We start from the raw sequence: 25,927 nt of genomic DNA, 5'->3' as shown, positions 1-25,927 counted from the left end.
TAATTTTTTAAAAATATTTAAGGTGATTGTTTAACCTGTCTTTTTTAGCTCCATAGGAAAATGATGAAGTATCACAACATATTTTTTAAATGGCAAATGTTTTAAATGAGATGTGTTAAAATCACAAATGATTTTACTGAATTTTTGTGTGTAATTTAAATTAATAGTACGTATTTGAAGCCTAAAGAATATTAGTATTTGTAATCGTTTGATTGTTTACTAAGTTGACTGAGATTTAGGTGGAAGGTGTTTTAAAATCATCCACCAAAGCATTTAAATTATACTTACAGGCTAGATGACTTTCTATGCATGTGCACTCTATTATTGTGTCAGATTGGCCAATGGTCTTGGCTGTTCAAAGGTCAGTGGTCACAGTTGTCCTGAATTACTAGGTCTTTTTTTCCTGTGGACCCTCTGCTGTGTTGCATGCTGTAATCTTCTTAATGGCTTCATTCCAATATTCACACATAATATTTTAGATTTATTGACTGTTAGAAATACTACGATGCCAGTAGCAGTTCCGCTACTCTTTTTTTTTTTTTTTTTTCGGGGTTGTGAGGGGAAAGGGGTGGGAAGGGAGAGTTCCGCTACTCTTAAGGTATTTAAAATTGGAAAAATAAATCGGGGCAAAGCTTCCAGGAATCCTTTGTTTTCTTGAGGGAGGGGAAAAAACTCTCTTCGTGTCTTCTGACAAGAACACTTGTTTTTTTTATTTCATCATTTCACTATAGATTTGTATCATTAATACACACACACACACACACACACACACACACATACACACCCAAATATTTAATGGGGAGTGATTTTAGTGATACTGATTATTAGGAATTCCTTTTAAAGGCATTAGATAAATTAAAACGTGGTTTATGTGTTTTCTGTCTGTGAACACATGACTAAATTTTTGGTGGTAGTATCATATAGAAATCTTTGAACATATATAGTCTGAATGTTTTGAAATAAAAAACTAAATTTTAACTATCAATCATAGTTAGGCTTATTGTTGAATGTTTTTATAAGTGGGAAAAAGCTAGTTGAATTAAATATAGCATTTAAATCTCAAATGAATCCATTTTAATTTAAGAAAATAGACTATTGAAACCTCCCATTCCAAACATTTATACAAATTTAGTTTTAATTACCTAACAGTTTAAAATGATATGTTTCTAAGGTATTACTCTTCATTTTTAAAAGTATTTTGGAGATTGCTGTTATTTCAAAAATAACAAATAGCGTAACCCACTCTTTGGAAAATTAAGCTAATGATTAGAATTATAATAAGATTCAGGAAATCCAGACTCAAAAAAATAAAGGTAAACAATTGTAAACTAACTCCCATAGACAGAAGTAGGTTAGAATTGACATTTGAAAAAGTTTTGTGCATTAGGATATTCATTACAACAGGCAATTAATTTGCCTGTATTTCTTAACTATCTGTAAATAATTTTGTCTCATTCGGTTTTAAAAAATAATGTATTCTGAGGTAGATCAAAATGCTTATCCCTGGGCTGGGATTGTGGCTCAGTGGCAGATTGCTTGCCTCACACATAAGAGGCACTGAGTTCCATACTCAGTACCACATAAAAATAAATAAATAAAGATATTGTGTCCATCTACAACTAATTTTTTTAAATGCTTATCCCTATTTTAGATAAGAAAATCAAGTCACACAAAGCATGGTGTATCTCATTTAGTGCAGAAAGGTTGATCATCAGTCATATGCACCAAGTACTAGACCATGATCTGCTCAGATAAATGTGATACACAGTGTAATAATTAATCATTTGAAATTCAATATCAAAGTTTATTTACCATGGTCATATTGTTAAAGAAATATCAAAATAATCTATTTGATTTAAGATTTTCAGGATTGTTCTAAAAATGTTATTCTCATATTGTATATTATACTATTGGAAAATTTGTTTCTGTTTTCTACTGTAAGAGTGTATAGAAAATATAGTGCATTTAGGAGTTATTGTACAATTCATGTAGACCCAAGTATGTGATAAAATAGCTATGATTAGTAAAAAGAATTTTTGATAACTAAAATATTAGAAAGATCCTATTATAGGGCTGGGGATGTGGCTCAAGTGGTAGCGTGCTCGCCTGGCATGCATGCGGCCCGGCTTCGATCCTCAGCACCACATACAACCAAAGATGTTGTATCGGCCGATAACTAAAAAATAAATATTAAAAATTTTTAAAAATCCTATTATATAAAATGATCTTATCTAAAATACCGTGCATGTTACAGTAAAGCCTTTAAGTATTATCTGAAGAAATGTGTTAATGATTTAATGTGATAGGAAAAGAAAAGACATAAATTACTCTAAATCACCCAGAATCACTAAAAGCCTAAAAAACTTGAGAAAACACCTAAAACTTTGACTTTAAATAACATTTTTGGATATCTACCCTTATTTGGGAATAAGTTGGAAAAAGAATTATCTATTTTAGAGAATTTTTAAATCACCTTTCCTAAAACCATTGTATACTGACCTCTTAGGCCATGCAAATTGTCAATAGATATGTTTAATTCATTGAATATTTCCTCTAATCTAACATGAAGGTTTAACATGTTAAATGTCATAATATACATTATAAAGAAAAAAAAGGCCCCAGAGAATATTATATTAGTTCCAGGTTTGCCTCAGCTCTGCTATAATCCTTATTGTGTCTGATGGTAAGTGAAGCCCCTAACAAATTTCTGGGATGGCCATGTGAGAAAGTATACACTTTTATTCAGCTTATTGCAGAATTTGGAGAACATTTTATTTGGTTTAGTGTAGATTTCAGGGAAAATACTGCTTTCAGTGTGTCTCTGAAGTGTGTTCATGAGCATGGTCTGAGTTCTTAGCTTTACAATCCAGGCATCTAGTTATGTGTTTCCCCCCACCACACAGCCTTGACACAGTACTTTGTACATAGTAGGTATTCAATAAATATTAAGCAATTATGTTGAAAGGAAACATAATTGCTCTTCTTAAAAGCTTGCTTTTAAAGTCCCTGTATACAGTCATCTCCTGGAAAATTTTGTAAGGATATTTTCATTTGACTTTCATAATAAATAGAGGAAGAAACATATAAGCATATTTGAAATATACTTTTTTGTCTAAGAGTATAGCATTCTATTTCCTGTATTTGGAAAAGGAGGCCATCTTGTAAGGATATGATTGTATTTCTGTACACTAATTGAGTGTCTCTGGAAAGTCACTATTCTTTTATAAGTGATTATTTTCAGAGATGTGATATTTAAAAATAGACTTTTTGTTTGTATGTTTGTAGGTAAAATAGTATATATATATATATATATATAAAACTATTTTCCAACTGTTCTCCTGGTGTATATTTTAAGAACATAAGTCTTAAGTGCAAAAACAAAAATAAAAAATTGCTGAAGCCTTAAATATGCTTCCAAACATTTCAAAGATCTTTGTTTTTTTCTCTTAAATGAATGTGGCAAGCTGTCCCTACCACCAGACTTTAGTAATCCCCCCTTTTATGTCTCTGTACTTTTGCCATTTATAAAGTTGATTTATTGTTTGTTACTTTTAGTGATATTTAAATGCCCATGAAGTCTTTGGCTTCCTCATGACTTTGTATTTCATATTAAATTATCCCGTCTTCTTCTGTTGCCCACACTCTCTCCCTCCCATATTACCTTAATAGCATGTCTCTCTCTGTTCTAAAGCTATTTTTTAAAAATGTAAACTTTGATTTTTGACTATTAAAAGAATTTCCAATTTATTCTAGTCCTTTAAATTGTTGACTTTTCCGTATTCAAGAAACTCTTTTATATGTGATATTGAGAGCACTGTCACCATAGTTACTCCCCAGTCTTTCTTATATCATGACTTGGTTAACTTTTAAATGAATTATGATCCTGGTGTCCATCACAGATATTCTGCTCGAGTAAACAAGAGGAATAAATGTAAAACTATGCCTGAAACTGATTGTTGATATGCTAATTTAGTTACTTTTTCAGTCTTCACTGATTCAACAAGTGTTTGTCAAGCATCTGCTATCTGCCTATATTTTGCTAAGAGCTGGGGATATAGTGGTGAACAAAAAAATATATACCCCAGTTTTATGCTGTTTACATTGTGTTAACAAACACTTATTTAGTATTACAAGTTGGGTCAAATGTTATAAAAGAAAGGAAAAAATGCAGTAGAAGAGAAAAACAAGGAGATTCTAATTTAAATTAAGGGTGAGATTGGTAGACTGGATCTGTTCTAGGCTCATTGATACAGAGAAAATCATTCCCAGTTGTTGTGTAGCAAGTAATTGTCTCTTGTGGTAATGTACAGGCTCTTGAGAGCTCAGATGTTCTCCTTGTATACCACAGCAGTAAAGACTATAAGCCTGAAGTTTGTTTTTTTGTTAAAGCATGACAACCCCCTGATGCTGTACCAGTTGCATTGAGGGTGGGATTTCAGCAGTATTTGTTTGAGAAACTATGTAAGCAGTCAGAGGTTTGGTCTATATTCTTATTTCATATCTGTCACATATCCTTTTGTACTCATTGTCTCTTCTTTAGATGACATATTTATTAGGGTACAGACTAAGCTGCTGTAATAGAGACCTCTAAACACCCTTTTCTAGATAAAAATAGAAGTTTTTTTTTCCTCTGTTGTGTAATAATTAAGAGGAAAGTTGTTCAGAGCTGTGGGGTGTCTGCTATCCTTCACACATGGCATTCATCTCCAGGGTTAAGGTAGCTGTTCCACTACTCTTTGCCCTCAAATAACAGGGGAAATCCAGGGAAGGGCACTCATACCCCTTTTAGGCATAGCCTGAAAGTGTCACATTCCTCAGTTCACATCCCTTTTGTTAGAATCCAGTCATATGGCCACACCAGGTCACAAGGGATGTTGAGAAATAGCTGGGTTTTAACTATGTAATATTTAAAACTTACATTACCAAAGAAAAGAAGAGTAAATGTTTGTGGACTGACAGCCCCATTTCTGCTACCAGCAAACTAAAGTGAAAATAATTTAGCTGAACTGACATATTATTCTTACTAGTCCACATTGTTTGTGTTACAGCTAAGCTCAGTGTGTCAGGATTATCTTTCTTCAGAAGTAGCCTGAATGGTGGGTATGAGTCAGACAGACAAGCAAAGGAGGAAGAGGGAAAGCATTTACAAAAGTTGGGCTATGGTGAAGAGGTTGGCAAATTCAAGAAATGGAAAGAAGGCCTCTAGGTTGTGTGATGAGTAATAGAGTTATGCAAAAGGAGATGGGAGAGTTAGGCAGGAGTGATCAGAAGGGACTATGGTTCTTTAATAGACCTTTGGACTTTATTGAAAATTCAGTGACAGTTTTTAACAGAGGAATAGTGTCATCTGTTAAAAAATATCATTTTGGGTTCTGTGTGGAAGGTCACTGTGAGTTTAAGAAATAAAGCAGATAGATCTGTGAAAACCATTTGCAGTGGTCAGGGTGAAACATGATAATAGTTTCTTGAATCTGGTAATACAAGGATTTAGAGAAAAGTGGACAGATTTGAAAAGTATATCAGAGGTAGAATTGACAAGCCTTGGTGAAGTATTGCATATGGGGATGAGAAAGGGTAAAATGCTGAGGAGGACCTAAAAAGTTCCTTTGAGAACAACAGAATAAATGAAATTGACACTGTTCTGACCATGAGTTTGAAGTGGAGTGTTAGTTAGCTCTCCAGCACTGTGACAAAATACCTGAGATAAACAACTTATAAGAGGAAATGTTTATTTTAGCTCATGATTTCAGAAGTTTCAGTCTTGATAGGAGCAAGTGGCAGAGGAAATGGCTTCCCTCATGGTAGCTTTATGATGAAGAGTCAGGAAAAGGCCAGAGCCTGAGTATCTTTCAAGTGCATTCCCCAAGTGACTTAACTTCAAAAATAATAAAACAAGACAGTTGATACTTTTTCATTATTAATAGGATTATGTGATAATGCCATATGACTAAGATTTCAAATGTTTTTCTAAATTCTGAGTTATATTCAAGTATATAGAATTCATGGGAACATACAAAATTTTTTTTCCCAACTTAATGTACAAGTTTGGAAATTAAATCATAAAATGTCATTTCTCAGACCACATATTGAAAAAGTGCAGAAGAAACACCATCGTTTTATAGATAAAAACTGCTAAAAGCTAATTAGTGCTGCAAAGGGCAATGGTAATGGGTGATAATTTACTCCAGTGACCTAAAGGAAGAGAAAACAGTAAAGTTGACATAATCATTTTATGTGAGATTGATATCCTTGTATCTAAAATTGATTTTTAAAAACAATTTCAGTTTTACAGACTATTTTTGAGCATTCATTGTCTCATATAAAAGCAGTTAATTCAGCTGCTTTTCTGGTCTCTGAAAAACAGGAACAACCTCAGATCTACAGGTACTAACAGTTGAAATCTTCTAGTTTATGTTGATGTAGTTTGTAAAAGTTGAAATAATATATAAATAGCACAGGAAAAAAGGGAACCATATTTATTGCTATTTTCAATCTCACATATTTGTAGGAAATTAGATGGTATGCTCATGAAGAATAAGCACTGTCCAATAGAAATCCAATAGAAATATAATGTGAGCCACATATGTAATTTAAAATTTTTAATCTCATTAAAATTCCAAAGAATTTGATGAAATTAATTTTAGTGATATATTTTATTTATCCCATACTTACAATACTGTTTCAAAATATAATCAATATAAAAATTATTCATGAAATAGTTTCTATTTTACACTTAGAGTAAATCTCAGTTTGGATGAATGACATTTCATTTGGACAGTGCAGTTCTAGAACACATATTTTCATTTTCTATACATTCATACAAAGCTCAGAAACTATAACTGGGTAACTAGAAGTAAAGGTTTAAAGTTTATGATTTGGTCAGGAAGGGATTGTGAGATTGATACTCCTGGAGAGCTCAAGCAACAGTCATGCAGTCAAGGGCATAATGGAGTAAAATCAGAGGAGTGGGCACACTTGATTCCATTGCCTGTGAGCAAAAGTATTATGCTTATTCAAAGAATAATGTGTGCTTGATTTATAGAGAGCTAATTTATCAATTTCCTATTTTATTAAAAAGTACACTTTTTTGCACACATATAAAGCATGACTTATTTGTTTTTAATTTTTAAAAGCAAACATTAAACATTCCCCAACCCATTTAGGTTAAATAATATTTCTAAAAATTGAGAACATTTTCTTCTACTTCCATCGTAATATATTTTGGGGATAGTAATTAAATATGTGCCCTGATATTCATTTCTATTGTTTTATATTTTAAAACCATTTGAAACTTAGAAAAAAATTAATATTATTCAAACTAGAATAAAGAGCATTAAGACAGAAGATTTATTTTTGTATCCTTCAACTGTATTATTGTTTGGATATGTGAATTACCTAAAAATGTTCATTTATTGAGGTTAGATTTTAATATTAAAAATTCCCTCTTAAATGAATCCTGGTATATGCACTTTGTGGGCTAAATGAATTAGGCTCTAAACTTTTATCTGAATCTTTGGAGCTTCAATGTAAATCGAAAAGATCACAGCTATGGGGAGAAGACTGCAAAGGCCTTTCTGCATAGATTATGAACATCAGAACTCAATAATTTTTTCAAAACTATGGTTATAATTGGACCCAATCGGGGTCTGTTTCTTTGAACAGATCACAGCAACTATGACTTCACACTGGAAAATGTCACCACTGTGCAGGTTTATCACCTGTAGAGCTGCTCTTTCCTCTGATGCTGTGCTCATTTCTCATTAGCATTATTCAAAGTTTAGTTGTTAATTAGGTTGACACTTCAATTACAATCATCATCTACAAGACTAGTAGAAGACTATTGTGAATATTAAATGAGACAATGTGTAACATTTGCAGAACATAATTCTCCACTCACGGTACGGTCTCAATAAATTTATCTCTTCTTCCCTCTTTTTTTTTCTAATAATGACAAAACATATCAACAAATGACTGGAAAATTACATATGCAAATGAAGCTTCCAAAAGTAAAATAAAATTCTAAGTGATCCTGAAGAACCCACAACAAATAACCTTACATAGCAGAAATGAGCTATATTCAATGAGCTTCACCTCAAAACAAGTGGACACATGTTGTAATGGCCAAAAATCTTCAGAAAAGTGGCTCACAAGCAGTTTACTGTAAAATAATTAAAGCTTATTTATGTCAAGAGGCCTTGGGAAAAAAAAGAGAGCATAAACCAATTTGCATTAGCACGTTACTATTCGCTCGTGCTTTGGTTTCAATTAACAGACCAGCAGGTGCTCGCTGCAGTTAAAAAGATAAGCTATCAGGAAGAAGGATGAATTTTTGGCTGACCTGTAGACACTGTGGTTTGCCTGCTGATTGGGTTCGTACCTCGCTGTACCAATTTCTGAGGTGTTAATTTAACTGTTCTTCTCTGTCATGCAGGTCTCGGCCTTGAAAAATAAACTGAAGAAACAGTCTACAGCTACCGGTAATGGACTAGCTAGGGCCTTTCTTAGGGCACAGGCTGCTTTGTTTGGATCCTACAGAGATGCTCTGAGATACAAACCTGTAAGCATTTTATTTCATCACTATTGTATAGTTCTTTGGAATGAGGCAAAAGAAAGAAACATCATTTTAATATCACACCTTAAAAAATATCATGAGTATCTAATAAAATCCAACATAGTATACTATAAAACATCTCCAATTCCTTGGCTTTCTGTGTTAAGTTTTTTGGTAAACTTTAGTTAATACTTCCCACATTATTTTGCATATCACCTTATTAAAATTCTAAAAATGGAACACTTACCTCTTAACTAATTAATTGTGTTCAAACATAAAGCACTTATCTGATCTTGTTAAAATTATTAAGAAATTCATCAATTAAACTTATTTAATGAATTTAAATATGACAAGTACAATGTGAAAGTTTAAGAAGTTAAAACTGAAAAATTTTGCAATATTTGGAAACTTAATTGTTTGCCTAATGTGTAACACTTTCCTAAAGTGGGCTTATCTATTTAGTGTATTTTGAATCATTTTGCTGTTAATTTCACATTCTAAAAATGGTTATTGTGTAGAATTATAGCCAAGTTTTTAGGTGGTCTAATCTGCATTATTGATTAAGGTATGTTAAGTTGATTTATAAAAATGATTATACTACTGTTCCATGACCAGAGAAATATATTTCAAAGGATAAAAACATAGAATTAGTGAAAGTAATACAAAGACCTGATGTTTATTAGGAAGTTTACTAAACTGTAGTACCCTTAGTCACTAGACTTTGATCTTATTTGTAGATTTAGAATTCTTATAGTTTCTCTATCTTTCAGGGTTGGTTTGTAAATCCCTATTGTAAAGTAGGAAGTACTAAACATATGTGAATGTGTTCAAGGGTTATTGAGTTATTGGAAGAGTCTTAAATGCATGAGCATATTGGCTGCTGTCTCTAAGTAAATGTGTATGTCCATTTTACATGCTCTGTTAGCTTTATGTTAGCTGTAACAAAATACCTGTGGTAATCAACTTATAAAAGGGAAGGCTTTATTTTTAACTCACAGTTTTGGATGTTTCAGTCCATGGTCCATTGGCCTCATTGTTTTTGAGCTTTGGGAAGTCAGCTCGCTTTTGCAGGGAGCACGTGCAAAGCTCCTTATCCTTACTTCATGGCTGGGACACAAAAATTAAGGAGAAAGGGTCCAGGATCTCAATATCCTCTTCAGGGGTACATACTCAACAAATGGAAGACCTCTCCTTAGACTCTGTGTCCTAAAAGATTTCACCATCTCCCAATAGCTCCACTGGCTGAAAGACTAAGCCTTAACATGTGGGGCTTTCAGGGACACTTATCTAAACCATAGCACATGCTAATGCTTTAAATGTATGCATTTATAGAACTCATAGTACCATACATAACATACAGAGCTCATATGGGAGAGCCTTAAATATTGTTGTTAGGATCTCACTCTTTGCAAGACTAGAAAACAGTTATCTACTCTCTAATAAGGCATATACATATTCAATTTATTCAACTTAAAACAGAAAAAAAATAGTTTGAAAGACAAAATTAATGATTTATTATGATTATGGGATTTTTTTGTAATAGGAATTGATTTTGAGTTTATAGTACAGGAAAGAAGGTTAAAAATATAATTTTGCATGAATTTTACCACATTTAAATACTTATTCATCTTTATAAACTAACTTTTTCTTTTTGTTTTCCTTCTAAAATTTGTGAAAAACTACAGATTTGAGGACAGAAGTAAACTGAAGTGAGATGAGAAACATTTTTTAATAGATTTAAATTGTCAATTTGTTGGGTACAGTGTGGATTGATTAAAATAGCATGTTTTTAACATTTTGAGCTTCATTGAGCAGACAGGAATATAAGATTTCCATGATTTTCAGTTTTTTCAAAACAATCTTGAAAGCCATAATCTTAGTACCTGTTAGAAATATATAATTTTATCATAGAATATCTTTGTTTTTATTGATCCTATTTGTTAATTTTTCTAATTTTTTCCTTTTAATTTTTGATATTTTCTCTTTTTTATTGCTAGTTTTTTTTAGGGAGCTGGGGAATAGTATTTTCATTTTGTATGCATTTTTATTGACTTTGAAAAGTTTTTAAAGTTATTGAAAACATTCAGGTTTTTTAAAAATATGTTTTTCAAAAGTAACAGTATTCAAGGGAAACTATTCATATCTTTATTATGTTTAAAATGTGTTTTAAGCCATTTTCTTTACAAATTGATTGTGTCATAATTTATTAAAATGATTGATTTTTTTCTAGATTATTTTTGGTCATTTGTGTAATAGGTATATGTACTTTATATATTTTTGATAGATATAAATAAAGATGGATCAAGTGTTGAAATTACAATATTTCATGGTTTTGCCTATTCATAAATATATTTTAGTAGAATCTTCTCACTAGTAGAGTATGACTTTAAAGGAAAAACCTACTAAATACCTTTAAGGTGGATATGAATTCTTTCATCAGGCCTAACTTTTTAAAGTTTTATGATTGTTCATGGGTATAAAAATGAGTCATTATTTCCTTTACTGACAACACTTAAAATGTGTTTAGGCCCAGACTAACCAGGGTGTCAGGCTATCTCTTCACCTGATGCTGAGCAAGTAATCTGTCTTCCTTTTACTTTCTTTCCAAAACTTTGACCTCAGTTTATATAATTCTGCCTGAGGCACCAGTAATCTCAAACTTCTCAGGCTCCCAAACCTTTATTTATAATTTTCTTTCTTTCTGGCAGTTCTTTTATCTCCTTTGATTTTAATGTTCAGCCAAATTACTTCCTGATTCTTGACTCCATACTTCATGCCTGATCCTTTATTTCTGTGAACTATATATTAATTTTCCTTAATATACTACTTCTCCAATATTCACTGAATATTTTCTTGTTATTTTTACTTATACTTGTAATTTTTGATTGCTTGGCACCCATTAGATGCCAGACATTGATAGGCCCTAGAGATAAACACTTCCATTTAATTTTTACAAGCCTTCAAAACATTACCTTTTTATTTTAAAGATAAACACAATGATAATCATAGAGTTGGAAAAACCTCACCATGTTTCCCTAGCTAGTGAACAGTAGGACCTGGATTAGATTCTTCTTTCCACGGTCCCTCTCTCCAGTGTAACATGTTCCTGTTCAATCTTGCCTGTTATCATAGACTCGTGAAGGTACATTTCCTAAAGGTGTATGTCTTCTTAAATGAATGTGTTGGGGCTCAGAAAAATGATACCCCAAGCTGTGCTTTGACATGCTGATCCAGAGGAAGTCTCAGAACTAAGGTTTCTCTGACCTTCTTGCCTTCTTTACCCTATACCTGCTGTGTCCCTCAATGTCTTTGGTCCTTTCTTCCCAGAAGCACAGGGCGACTTTCTCTGAGTTTGCCTTCCCAGAAGGAAGGCAGTTGTTATGAAATCTTATCATATAACCAGAAACGTTAACTGTCAGAGATAATACCATTACCATGCCCATAGGGTAAATTAAAGTATGGTAACTTTAACTTACCCTATGGGCATGGGTAAGTCTGTATATGTATCTAGTGTATAATGATGGAAATCAGAGTAATTAGCATTTCCATATCCTCAAACATTTATTATTCCTATTTGTTGAGAAACTTCAAACTTTTCTAGCTGTTTTTAAGTATATCATAGATTGTTTGAGACTGTAGTTTCCCTTCTAGACTATAGAACACCAGAAGTAATTTCTCCTAAAAGTATTTTGATGCTCATTATTAAACCCAAGACTTTATTTCTTCTTAATCAGTTTTTGTTTTCTTTTAGGACTTCAAAATACATCATCCCAATATCTTCTGGCCTGTAAGGTTTCTGATGGGAAATCTGATTTTGTCTAATGAGATTGCTGTAGTCGTGACTTGTCACTTTTCTCTTGTTGTTTTTAGAATTCTATCTTTATCTTTGATTTTTTACTTTGACTGTAATATGCCCTGGAGGTCTTTCTTGATTGAGTATACTTAGGATCATTTGAAATTCCTGAATCTGGATATCCATATGTCTTTCAGGACTTATTTTCAATTATTTTATTAACTTGGATTTTCCTGTATTTAATGTCTTTTCTTATCTCCTTTCAGAACACTCATAAGATGAATATTTCTTTGTTCAACAATGTCCTTTATGCTTTTAAGACTTTTTTCATTCTTTTTATTTATTTTTTTCTTTTTGTCTGAATGGGTTATTTCAAAATATCTTTCCTAAAGTTTGTAAGTCTTTGTTCTGCTTGGTTCTATTTTTTATTGAAGTTCTCAGTTGCATTTATTTCATTGATTAAAGTTTTGGGCTACAGAAATACTGTTTGCCTCCTTTTTATTATTTGTCTTGGTCAAATTTCTCATTTATATCATGAATTATTGTCTTCACTTTGTTCATTTGTTTATCTGTATTCTCTTGCATATCACTGAGTTTTTACTTAGAATTGTTCTTTTTAATTCCTTTCCAGGTATTTCATAGATGTCCTTCTTTCTCATGGGTATCTGTTTATGGAGAATTATTGTGTTGCTTTGGCAGTATCATTCTTTCTTGCTTTTTGTGATTTTACTTATATGTCTGCATTTCCATTGTAACAGGAATTTTTCAAGTTGTAAGGAGTAGCTTTCATAGGAAAGGAATTTTTTGTTCAGGTGTGTAGTGTAGGATGTTGGGTAGGTAGATGCTTTTGGCTTTGGTTCTAAGTGAGCACAGTATAGCCTTCATGTGATTTCTTTAACTGTAATCAATGTTAGCCATGTCTACATATGCCTCTGTAGTCTAGACAGCATCATTTTGGGGTGTGTGTATGTGTGTGTAAAGGTAGGTAGTAGTACAGTTTTACAGTGAATGACTTGTTGCTTCTATGTTATTTCTTTAGCTGTAAACAGTATTATCCATGTCTACATGTCTAGACTGCTGCTGTTTTTGGAGAGAGTGGTACAATTTTGCATTTGATGTGGATTACCAAATATGTATGTCCTCAGGCCCTGCAGAGTTGAGTGTTAACAGTGGTGTAGCTTGCAGCAGCTGTGACCACAATCCTAGAGCCATGGGATGCAGAGGGGACTGTCTGTAGATCCCAGGAGTCAAATATAAGTGATCCTATGGTTTGTGGTGGCAATAGCAACAAATATTCCCAGTATCACAGGACATTCACAGGACTATCTCTAGGGCTTCCTAGGTGAGCATGGGTAATACTGGAGTTTTTCGCAGCAGCAGTCCAGTCCCAGAGTATTGGGATACAGAGGGGCCTGCTCTTTGCTCTGTGAGGTAGGTGTTGGTTCTGAGGACTTTTAGTAATATCAGCCAATATATTGGGATGCTCATGGACCCCTGAGGCATAGAGTCTAGCAGTGATTCTGTTCTAAAGATGGTGCTGTGCTGCAGTGACTTGATTTCTGGGGTTGAAAATTGAATTAGGGGTTGGGAGGGGCTCACTGTGAGTTCCTTCTCTGGGTCCAAGCAGTTACATGGACCCTAGGCAGCTCCTTCAACTGGATTAAGCCTGTGAGGCTGTGGAACTCTCCTCTACTTAGAACTGCTGACACGCTGTGATGATGGTGGTCACTTTTTCCCATAACTTTTTCCTGACATTGTGAAGTTCCTTCTGACTGAGGAGCAAGGGTCACAGTTGCAGTACGCTTTGTTCCTCTCTCTGTGCTGCCATTCTGTGTTTCCATGCTATTTAGGGTTCCTGTTACTCCTGTGCTGAATTTCAGTTCTGCCTTAGTCACATTCCTTGTGATGCAGCCCTTTGTTTGTTGCCCTGTTTATCCCTGTGCTGGAGGTGAATGCCAGGCCATCTCTTCAGCTGTCTTATAACTTTCTCCAGAGGGTTTTTACCTATTCTTCTCAGGAATGCTATGAGAGATTACCTGGGAAACTTTATCTAAATAATTAGACAACTTTGTTCACAGTGAAGTTCAACCCCTCACCTCCCCCGCAAAGTAGAAAAAAATTTTTGTCTCAGTCTATTTTCTGTTTTCTAGGCTTAATTTCCTTCTCCCCATGAGAGAGGTTATTTAATCTTCAACTATCTGACATACCCCCCACTTTTTTTGGTACTAGGCATTGAACCCAGGAGTGTTTTCCCTCTGAGCTGCACTCCCAGCCCTTTGGGTGTTGTTTTTTTCATGTTTGTTTGTTTGTTTTTGAGACAGGGTCTCCCTGAGTTGATTATGGGCTTCACTGAGTTGCCCAGGCTGGCTTTGAGGGCAATCTTCCTGTCTCTGCCTCCCAAGTCCCAAGGATTACAGACTGCCACCGTGCTGGATTATCATAAGACCCTCTGAGTTGCAAAAAATTTGTGTCAGTCCCCTGCATATATCCACATTAAATAACTTTGCATGCCTTTTCTGCCTTTAATCTGTCTATTGTCATTTAATTTGAAAGTTGGCATGACAACTTTCAAAGTATTTGGAAAATTAGCTTTACCCCTACAAAGATGTACAATTTACACTTACAAAAAAGATTAGATTGAATGCAAAATCTTAGAATTTTCTCAAAGAGATCAGGTTGTATATCATTGCATTGTGTGTATATTAATTGGGGAAGCTACTTGCTATCCAAGCTATGTTTTCCAAATAATAGTTGTTTTTGTTTTTTTAATCTTAGATAACTGCTCTACTCAAATAGCTTTATCCTCTTCTCTCCAATCTTTTAATTCTTCTTTCCTCATCTTTATCTTGGTATTTCTAGAAGCAGGACTGAGTATATTGTACTGAAAGGAAATTTTGATTTTTCTCTTTTTTTTTTCTTTTCAATAGCAAATAATATAAAGTAGAAAGCAGTGATGGAAAACATCACAGTATAAGAATATACTTCTTATTCTGTTTATTCAGATTTATTATAAATACAATTTATACATTTAGAAAATATTATATTGAACATTTCTTCTACAGTAGTATAAAGAAAATTATAAAAGAGAATTATAAAAATGAATCTATAGGAAACAGAAGAAATGTGTAAGACACCTATTGAATATATGCATCATTTTTGTAGGTAAAATAATAGCTTTTACCATCTCCTCAAAAAACAAAAAAACCCAAACAGGTTAAGATTCACTCATGTAGAATTGGCAAAACCAGTCATAAATTACTTTTCTAAATCAACCTGGAAAGTCTTATATCTATTACATAGTTAACATACAGTGTTTAAATATTTTTTTTTAATCATGGGAATGAAGTGCTCAGAATTGTGTATTACAAGGACTGAAGGTAGGGAGGCAAATGAGGCTGTTTCTTCACAGAGAAGAAAGGACTCAGTGAGGAGCATCAAGGTTGGCCAGAAGTCTCAGAACTGAGTGACTTTGAAGAAGGCAGTAGTACTGAAGAACCAGTCAGATGTAATTGGGAAGGAAAGCCCTCCCAGATGATTTGTGTATATCCATGTAAATACCAAATGCATGTGCTAACTTACTGTATGAATTAGGTACTTGGCAGAGTAAACCACCTTGCACCATGAGCTAGGAATTGAAAGTGGGACACAGGAAGGGACCAAGGTCCCACAGTCCCCTTTGAGGTCATGCTTCTAATGACCTATTAATCCCTCCAAGATCTAACCTCCTCAAGGCTGCACCATTTTCCAATAGCACAACCCTAGGGAGCAAGCTTTTAAAATATGGACCTTTGGAAGATACTTAAGATCCAGAACATAGCAGCTAGCTATTATTAAAAATTAAATTTTAGAAGTAATATATGATAAAAATTCCTTTAATCAAGGAAAAGTACTCATCTTTAATCTCCAAAAGGAAAACATTGTCATAAACATGACAGTATTTATAGTTGCTATTTTAGATAACAATAAAGGGTCTTTAATTGTACCTTTGTATGTCACTGTGTCAAAAACTGTTAAAAATCAAAGTCACAATTTTGACTAACAGCTAATGCTGAAGAAATGTTTGCTTAGTAAATTAAGGGGCAAATACCTGATTATCCTAAGAACATAGTTTATTCCTTTGAATATGTAAGGTTCTGTTATTTGTTAAAAGTTAATCAAGCTTTTCTGAGTTGCCTTAAGCATTGCTAATGTATCAAAAGTAAATTACTTTTTAAATGAAGATTGCTTAGGAACCTGGGCCTTACTTTGATTAGTTGGAAGAGTTGCCATTCAAATATTTTTTGGATATATTCCTTTAAAGCATTATCACTTAGTAAAGTTGTTGAATTTAGTGATTCAGAATAAGCCATTTATACACAGGGCTAGCATCTATAATTTAAGATGCTACTTATTAAATCTTTGCTTTAAGATTTCCATTTATGAAATTTGTAATAGTGAACTCTTCTGGTTTTTCTAATCTTGGTTGAAAAGTACCATTTACTCATCCCTCACAGTTTTGTGGTTCCTAAAACATGTTTAGGTATTCATTCATCTCATTAACCATGTTTGAGTATTGATGGACCTTTTGACTTTAGAGATGGTTTCTGCTAAAGAAATATTTGGATTGTATCTAGCTTTTTATTTCTGCTTTCTTTTAGTAAATGTGGAGGAAATTTCTATTAATTGCTTCAGCAAAAATGTAAAAATTTTCTCCAACTACTATGGGACCGGTAAGACTTTGCTTTTGATAATAAACTTTCCATTTTTATATCACTTGTAAAATATTTCATAAGATTGGTGATTATCTTGTTCTTAAATTGTGGTAAAGAAAAATTTATTTTTGCAACATGTAGCAAATTAATGCATAATCTATTAATATTATCTAACTTTTCAAATTTAACCAAAATGCTAAATCTAATTTAGAAAAATCAGTGTCTCTTTCCATTTTAAGTTGCTGAATCATAGCCAAATGAAACATTGGTAGGTAGGTGTTATTTTTTCAAGACACATTCTGTCAGTGGCCTTGGCATAAACTGGTATAATATATACAAAAAGAAGATTTTACTATTAATGATTAAAATGTTACAGTTTGAATATAAGGTTTCTTTTTTTGTTGATTTGTGTGCTGATATATTAGCACTGGGGGAAATTTATTTTTTCATGCTTAATAAATTCTGAAAGTAAACTTGCTATTCCTTACATAAAAATAACATTGGGATTCTTGAAAGGAAAATGCTATATAATCTGAAAATCATTTATTATCATTTCCTCTGAGAACCTGCACATATTTGAATATTCCCAGGAGAGACCTAGCAGAATCTTTCAGAGATTATTAAATTTAAATAAACTATCAGTATGCAGATATTTTTGCTTAGTTTGTTTATTCTCCTTATATAATGCTGACATTACATATTAGGTCCCATTGCATTATGGAACTTCATGAGTAAAATACTGATATTTTAGATTACATTTCACATTTTTGTACAGTATGATTTTTTTCCTGATACCTTCACTGCAAACTCCTACTAAGTCCTGCACATCTTATGGCAAAAGATATCATCTTGTGAAACTTTCTTCTCCAGAGTTTAGTTCCAGAATTTCGTTTCAGATTTCCAGAGTTTATAGGTAAGACTTAAGGATAACTTTTCAAAACAGAGAAGAATCACCAAAGAGATGCTGTAAAAAGGCAGTGATTATTCAGAAGAAGGAAAAGTTACTTTTTTCTATTAAAGAAAATTCAACACTTAGTGAGATAAATCATGTGTTCCATATGGAGAAGACTTTTGACTCCAGGGGGCAGTTCTAAATAATTTTTTCTGCAACAAGCAGTTGATAGGTCAAGTTTAGATTAGATCAGGTAAGGAGGGCATGTACTTCATAGCACATGGCTCTAATGATACCTTTTTCCTTCCTATTCATTAGTCACTATGCAAATGACTCAGTCACATACTGAATAATCTTGAATCTGCTCTGATTTTGTTTTAAAAGTGAATCAAGTATGAACATTGATGTTTTTACTATTATCAGTAACAAACTACCTAGAAAGCTTCTTAATATAGTATCTAATATATTATTGTTTCTTCTTTAAATGATCCCATTCTTGCTTGGCTTTTTTTCTCCTTTCCTTATTTCCTCTAGTATCTTTTCTCAGATTAATTCTCCAACAAGTTATTTGAACAACAATCCCTATCTGGGCCTCAGCTGAGAATACGATTTAAGATGCACATCCAAATTTATTTCATCAAATTCTCCTTAAATACATTTTCTTTCTGTATTTGTAGTGTTTGATAAATGATACCATTTTATTACCCTCAATTAGAATTCTCACCTATTCTGTTGTAGAGTTATTTCCCAGGTTTTTGTTTCTGAACATTCTTTTATTCTTTCAAGTTATTAAGGACAACATGAGAATTGCTAACACGATTCATTGTAATGAATGAGTCATTGTCCTTAGTCTCTGTTTTTATTTTGATCATAAAGTTCAGTCACTTATGTTTATTTGTGTTGAGTGGGCAGAGGGTGGCATTTAGGTTGATGAGGGAAATAGCAGGTGGTAGGGATCAGCCACTGAATGATGACAGATATTTTGCAGTCAAATAAGAATAAGTGGAACAAGTGGAGTCTGTAGGACTTGAAATTTAAGACCTTGTTCATTTGAAGAGGGAGCATCTGGTACAGCTATCACAAGATGGTTCTAGAGATATGATTACTTAGCACTTAGGATAAGTAAAATCAGATGCCAAGTGGAATTTATCCTAAAATATATCCACTCAGAATTATATTTGCAATTATGAAGATAAGGTGATTGTAAGCATTTCATTGATTTCAAAACAAATTAATTTTATAACAACTAATGGAAACAGCAAAAATCATGTAATAATTGTCATATTATTATATAAGTATACATATTATATTATATAAGTATACATATTATTATATATTATTATATAAGTATACATATTATATATTATTAAATATTGTTAAGATATTTTATAATCAGGATGAAAATAAAATTGTTGGATGTTTTCAAGTACACATACTATTTATATTCTCATACTTAAGTATAACAGTGTTAATCTTAGTTTTAGGAAATTTACTCCTACTTTGAGGCAGTGAAATTGACCAGTTTTCAGAGTCCAAAAGATTCTTGAATAGTAAGGTATTTTAGAGGATTTTTAGTACTGGAACATTTCGGCTAGCCTGAAATCCAGCTATTATGTATCGAGGTCTATTTGTTGATTCCCGGTCATATACTCTATGACTCTCCATGTACCTCCTAAAAGAGACTGGTTCTTTAACTGTCTTTATATTGATGCCCTGAAAATCTTCATTTCTATTTAGGGTGAGCCTGTCACTTTCTGTGAGAAAAGTTTTGTAAAGCATCGCTCAAGTGTGATGAAACAGTTCTTGGAAACTGCTGTTAACCTTCAACTTTTTAAGCAGGTAAGAGTGGATCTACACATTTTTAGTCTGTAACAGACTTTTTGCACATTTTCATCATCCTGAAACTGTGTCCTAATCCTGAGTAAAGTCTTTTCTAGCATTTTATGAATTTTTTTAAACTCAGTAGCTAGCTATGACCTAGCAGTGCATAAATATTATGTAATAACTTTGCTATTAAAAGGAACTAATGAAAAAATTGCTAAGCTCCAGGTTTCACTGAGGAAGGGCATATATCCACAAAAGAAAACACAACATGAGTAGTTATTAAGCAGGGAATGTGAGGAGGAGTTATTGTGGAATGGTAGATTGATATGGTAAAAAATAACTAGGATAGTCTCAGTGTTATCTAGTTTATAAAATAATTTACAAAATGAATATTTAACTGACCTTTTAAGCTTTGTAAAAGACTTTTCATAATTATGAATTTAAAATTTAGGGGGAAATTATGGTTATACCATATGTCCTGATTTTCAGTTCAGAAAATATAATTTGCATTTCAAAAAAGTTGTAGCTTGACATTGGAATTCAGAAATTTTGGTATACTAGTTTTTTCATCTCATTATACAGTCATAGCAAGTCTCTTAAGCTTTGTTGTCTTAGTTTTGGTTTACATAATTTAAGTCCTTAAAATTTGCATTTCTTCTTTGAAATGACAATTTTAAGAGTAACATTGATGTTGTGAATTTAGCGTTAATGGAGAAGAGTGGTATTTCAAATAGTGCTCAAACAGGATAAAAATATGTAATGCCTTGGAGGAGCTGATGACCCTAATAGTAATTTATTTAGACTCTTGGGGGGAAATTCCTTATAGCTTAAAATATTATTCAAAATAAGTCAGTAAAGAAATCAGCATGGCAACAAATTAATATATTATCTATATTCTATGGAAATTTAAAAAAATAATCTAAGATTTGAAAGTATTTAGATAATATAACTGTCTTTTAATATATAAAGGAAAGGCTTTCTATATATAAACTTTTAGGATCATGTATTTCAGGACCAGAGATGTCTTGTTATTTTCCAAAGATATAGTTGTATACTTTGGAGTTTCCTATACCTAGATGTATCCAAGCATTTAGTGAATTACTTCCTAGGGTTATAAGGAGGATCAAATAATAGTGCTTTATAAGCGCTGAAGAATATAGTACAGTGTGTTCCCAAGTTAGTCATCCAGTATGGGCTTGTTGAATTAAATATTAATGTACCATTTTTGTATCAAGAAGAGATACAACTTTCTATTATCAAGAATGAGTAGTGAAGATCAAATTGTTAAATGGGTCAAGGATTGAATGGGTGGGTAGAATATATAACTTGCTACTTTTGAGTAGAGATTCTGTAACTGGTTTATTACCACTTAATAAGTTAATAAAGCATGGTAAAATGTATTGCATAGTAATTTTTAAAAAGCATTTATAAGAATCATGAAGAGTTTGGTTAGATACTTTTCACTTAACAGATGATTGTGCATAAGTGCATGTTTATTTTCCTTTAAAATACAAATATTGCCACCTACCTAACAGGGTTGTGATAACACTTATGTGTGCTTATATATACACTCAGCATAGTGGATGACACCTTGCAGATGCTCAGTAAGATTTATTGTCCTTCTCATTCTTAGAGGAAATACAATAACATAATCCAAGTCTATGTGGGATTATTTTTAAATTAGTAAAATGAAAAGGCTAAATCTAAAAAATGAAAATCGTCAATGAAAGTAAAATCCATTTTGTGGACAACTTGAATAGTTTTGCATAGACAAATGTACCATTTTTAGAAGTTGATATCATTTTATGAATCTTAAGAAAGTTATTCTTAAAGATAGCCCTGAAAGTATTTAAAAGAGTCTTGTTGACAGAGTTTTACAAACTTTTTTAAAAGAAAAGTCAGTTGGTAAAAATGTATCAACACAGATGAATCTTCAAAGATTATACTTAGAAATGGCTAAAGGAATATAAAAATTTACTAGGTACAAGTGATTACTATCTATAACAATGATTTTATGATCCATAGTAGATCTAGAATCGGTGTCTCTTTTAGCATGTTAATGCTTCCAGTTTGATAGAATTTGAACCCAGGAGAGCAACATACAGTTTTAAAGAAAGAATTAGAGTGAATTTTTATTTCTGGTAATATGTCAGAGTAGGTTGAGAAATAACTTCTTTACCCAAGCAATTTAAAATGTAGGAGTTGAAAAATATTTTGGCGAAAGGAGGCACAGGAAACAGAGCTCATTGGTCACTTTTTTCTGGGTAAGTATAATAGGAGAACTTACTTCCAAAAATCTGGGAGGACTTCATGTAAAAGTAAACAGGAAATAAAGGTACGTTTTCCTTTCAATTATTTCCTGGGTATCTGAAAGGAGACTAAAATTTCAAAAGAATTTTCACTATTAAAAATCATTAAACATACAGGGAATCAAATCATGGGTAATATTAAAAGTAACAGAAACTGACCAAGACTTCAAATACTGGAATTATCAGAAATAGAATATGACATAGCCATGTTTAAGATGTTGAGAGAAAAAAATCAAGCTTTAATAAAGTTGTTCAGAAACAACTTTAAAGGATATAAAACCAATTTTAAGAATACAGCAAATAATTAGTGAAGCATATAATAATTGAAATTAAAGGAAATTGTTAGGTTTAATTGCAGATTTGTCTTAAATGAAGAGAGATTTAAGGAGTTGAAGATATATCTGAAATAGAAATTATCCAGAATATGGTACAGAGACAAAGAAATAGAAATTATAGTGAGATAATAGACATGGAGAGTCTAGAGTAATTCATATAATCAGTTCTAATAGGTAAAGACTAAAAACAGAAGGGAGAAAATAAATGAAATGACTTAACTAGAACCAGTGAAACACTCCATTTTATGGATTTAAGAAGTCCAACATATCCACACCAAGCAAAGAAAAAGAAATCTAATATATTCAGTTACAAAATATTAAAGAGGGAATTTTTTAAATGATAGGAGAAAAAAAAGATTACCTTCAAAGGAGAACTGTACTGACTAAACTAACTTTAAATCAACAACAATGAATATAGATGATCCTGGCCTGATATCCATAACATGTCTAGAAAAAAAAAATATGTAGAGTCGGATACCAGTTTAAACACCTTTTAATTACACAAAGGATCTGAAGGCATTTCTCAACAATACCCAGGTTTGCCCCTGGAGCTGGTTTTATTGATATGTCTACTTGAGTAGGCCACTGTCCCCACTTTATTCATACATTAACTTAGGTTTTGTGATGAAGAAGTATTATAGATATAACTAAAACCCCTAATCATTTGACTGTAAATAATAAAGATTATTGTTATAACCTGACTGGTGGATCAGTCTGAATCACTAGGAAGTCATTAAAAAGAGGACTAAAGAGTCCATGAGAAAAGAAGAGAGAAAGCTATTCCTTAAGAATGAACTCATATAAAATTGGAAGAGGTATGTGTCCTAAAAGATGCATAAATATCAATAAGACATACAAGAAACATAAAAAAAATAAAACAAGGCAACATGATTTCTTTAAAAGTTCACAACTCAGTAGTATCTGATTCCAAAGCAGGATGAAATTCCAGACAAATAATTTAAGTAATTATACTAAAAATGATCATTTAATTCAAAGACAAAACTAATAAAAAGCTGGATGGTTTAAGGGAAACAATATAGGATAGAAAAGAGCAGTTTAGTAAAGGAGAGAGCTTCCAAAAAAGGACCAAAAAGAAATTTTATAGATGAAAAACTCAATAGATCAAATGAAAAGTCTCACCAAGAGTAGATCAAAAAGAAGAAAGAAATCAAGCCTTCAAGACTTGGGTGAAGAGTTATCATATTTAGAAAGTAAAAAATAAAAAGAAAAGTAAGAATAAACAAAACCTACAAGGCCTATTTATGATTAAAAGCAAGGTGTGAAATCATGATATAGAAGAAGGAACAGAAGAACAGCCTTGATATTTAGTGAAATAATAGCAGATTCTCTAATCTTGGGAAAGGTATGATCATCCAGGTATAGGAGTTATTTAGAACTTCAAATACACATGACTGGAAAAGAATTTCTACACATTTATTGAACTTCAAAAATTATAGAACAAGGAAAACTATTGAAAGCTACAGAAGAGAAATACTTACAAAGGCAATAATAATAATAGCAGATTTCTCTAAATAAATTTGGAGGGCCTGAAATGATAGATATCAAGCTCTAAAAGAAATAACTACAATTCTAGATTACTATATCCAGTGATGTTATCCTTCACAACTGAAGAAGAAATAAAGTCTTTTCAAGATAAACTAGAGGAATTCATGGCCACTAAACCATAATTACAGAAAATACTTAAAGGAATTCTATACACAAAAGAGGAAGCAAGATAAACACAATCCTGAGAGCATGAGAAATAATACATATCATTAAAAGAGTAGAAAAACTAATAAGAATTAGGAAAGAATAAAATATTATTACCTTATTAGATCATTAGACTTCTAAGATGAATAAAGGAGGTTGTTCCAAACAACCAGAAGAAAAACATAGAAAGAGATAGGTCCAAATACAAATGACAGGAAATTGTCCATACCATTCAATAATTATCCTGAATATAAAAGGTCTTAATTCTTCAATTAAAAGAGGCACACTGCCTAATTGAGTTTAAATAAAAATGAAAAAACAAAAACAGAACCTGAAAATCTGCTGGACGCAAGAAACTCACCTCAGTGGCAGACATACAGATACTAGAAGTGATAGAAAGTGAAGTTTCAAATAAGTGAAAACAAAGCAAGAAAGACTAGTTATACTCATATTTGGCAATACAGACTTCCAAGTCAAAATAAGAGACAAAGAAGGTTATTCCATGTTTACAAAGCAAACTGTCCATCAGGAAGATATAATGTTGTAAATATAAATGCACTAAATATTAGAACAACCTCAGATTTATAAAACAAACATTACTGAACATAGTAATGTTTGTTTTATAACATAGTGGGAAACTTTAATATCTGATTCTCACCAATAGATCATCCAGATCAAAAAAAAAAATCAACAGAGAAACATTAGAGTTAAATTACAGTATATATCAGATGGACTTAACAGACATCTATTGAATATTCTGTCCAACATCTGCAGAATTACATTCTTTTCATTAGCTAATAGAACTTTTTTCAATATTGACCATATTTTGGGACATTAAGAAAGTCAAAGAAAATGAAAAAGGAAATAATTTATTGCATTGCATCAGATCATAATAAAATGAAACTAGAAATCAACAGCAAGAGGAACCACAGGAACTATGTTATATGGAGAGAAAACACTAAACATTAAAAAACTCAGGGGGAGGATTAAGATATTTGTAGAATCAAATGAAAATGGAAACATAACGTAGAACAATATGTGCAATACAGCAAAAGCAGTTCTAAGAGGTAATTTTATTGCTATGAGTGCCCACATTTTAAACAAATGAGAGATCTCTAATAAGTAATTTGATAATGCATCTCAAGGTCCTGAAAAACAAGAATAGAGCAAACCCAAAAGCAGCAGAAGGAAAGAAATAATAAATATTGGAGCTGAGCTAAATAAAATAGAGACTAAAATAATGATACAAAGGATCATGAAACACAAAGAGTTAGTTCTTTGAAAAGATAAATAAGATTGACAAACCTTTAACCAAACTAACCCGGAGGGTGGGGGAAGGGCCGGGAGATGGGAACCAAAAATACAAATACAACTGAAAAGGGGTTATTATGACAGATACTACTGAACCAAAGATGATCATTAGTGAATGTTTTGAAAATTTATACTCCAATAAAATTAAAAATCTAAAAGAAATGGATAAATCTGTAGACACATATGACCTACAGAAATTGAACTAAGATGATATCAGAAGCTGAATAGATCATGAATAAGCAGTGAGATTAAAGTCTCCCAACAAAGAAAAGCCCAGGACCAGACAGGTACATTGCTGAATTTTATGAGACATCTAAAGAAGAACACCAGTGTTCCTCAAATTATTCCATAATGTAGAAAGAGAAGGAATTCTTTCAGACACATTATGCATAGCCAGTATTTCCTATCAAAACCTGATAGATACAACAAAGAAACTATTGACCAATATCCTTGATAAAAATAGATGCACAACTCCTCAGTAAAAATACTTGCAAACCAAATTTGATAACAC

At 32.2% G+C, this 25,927-nt stretch overlaps 1 protein-coding gene across 1 annotated transcript in view; it reads left to right on the top strand.

Moving 5' to 3' along the window:
- The window catches only part of LOC143389916 (DENN domain-containing protein 1B-like), a 135,784-nt gene that overhangs the window by 92,012 nt on the left and 17,845 nt on the right, over positions 1-25,927 (top strand). The window contains 2 exon segments of the mRNA XM_076842642.1: positions 8,432-8,557; positions 19,665-19,766. Of these exon segments, the coding sequence (XP_076698757.1) occupies positions 8,432-8,557; positions 19,665-19,766 (228 nt within the window).

The sequence above is a fragment of the Callospermophilus lateralis genome, unplaced genomic scaffold (assembly GCF_048772815.1).
Source record: "Callospermophilus lateralis isolate mCalLat2 unplaced genomic scaffold, mCalLat2.hap1 Scaffold_74, whole genome shotgun sequence".
NCBI lineage: Eukaryota > Metazoa > Chordata > Mammalia > Rodentia > Sciuridae > Callospermophilus > Callospermophilus lateralis.
Note: the sequence above shows the minus strand (reverse complement) of the source record. Positions and strands in the feature narration are given on the sequence as shown.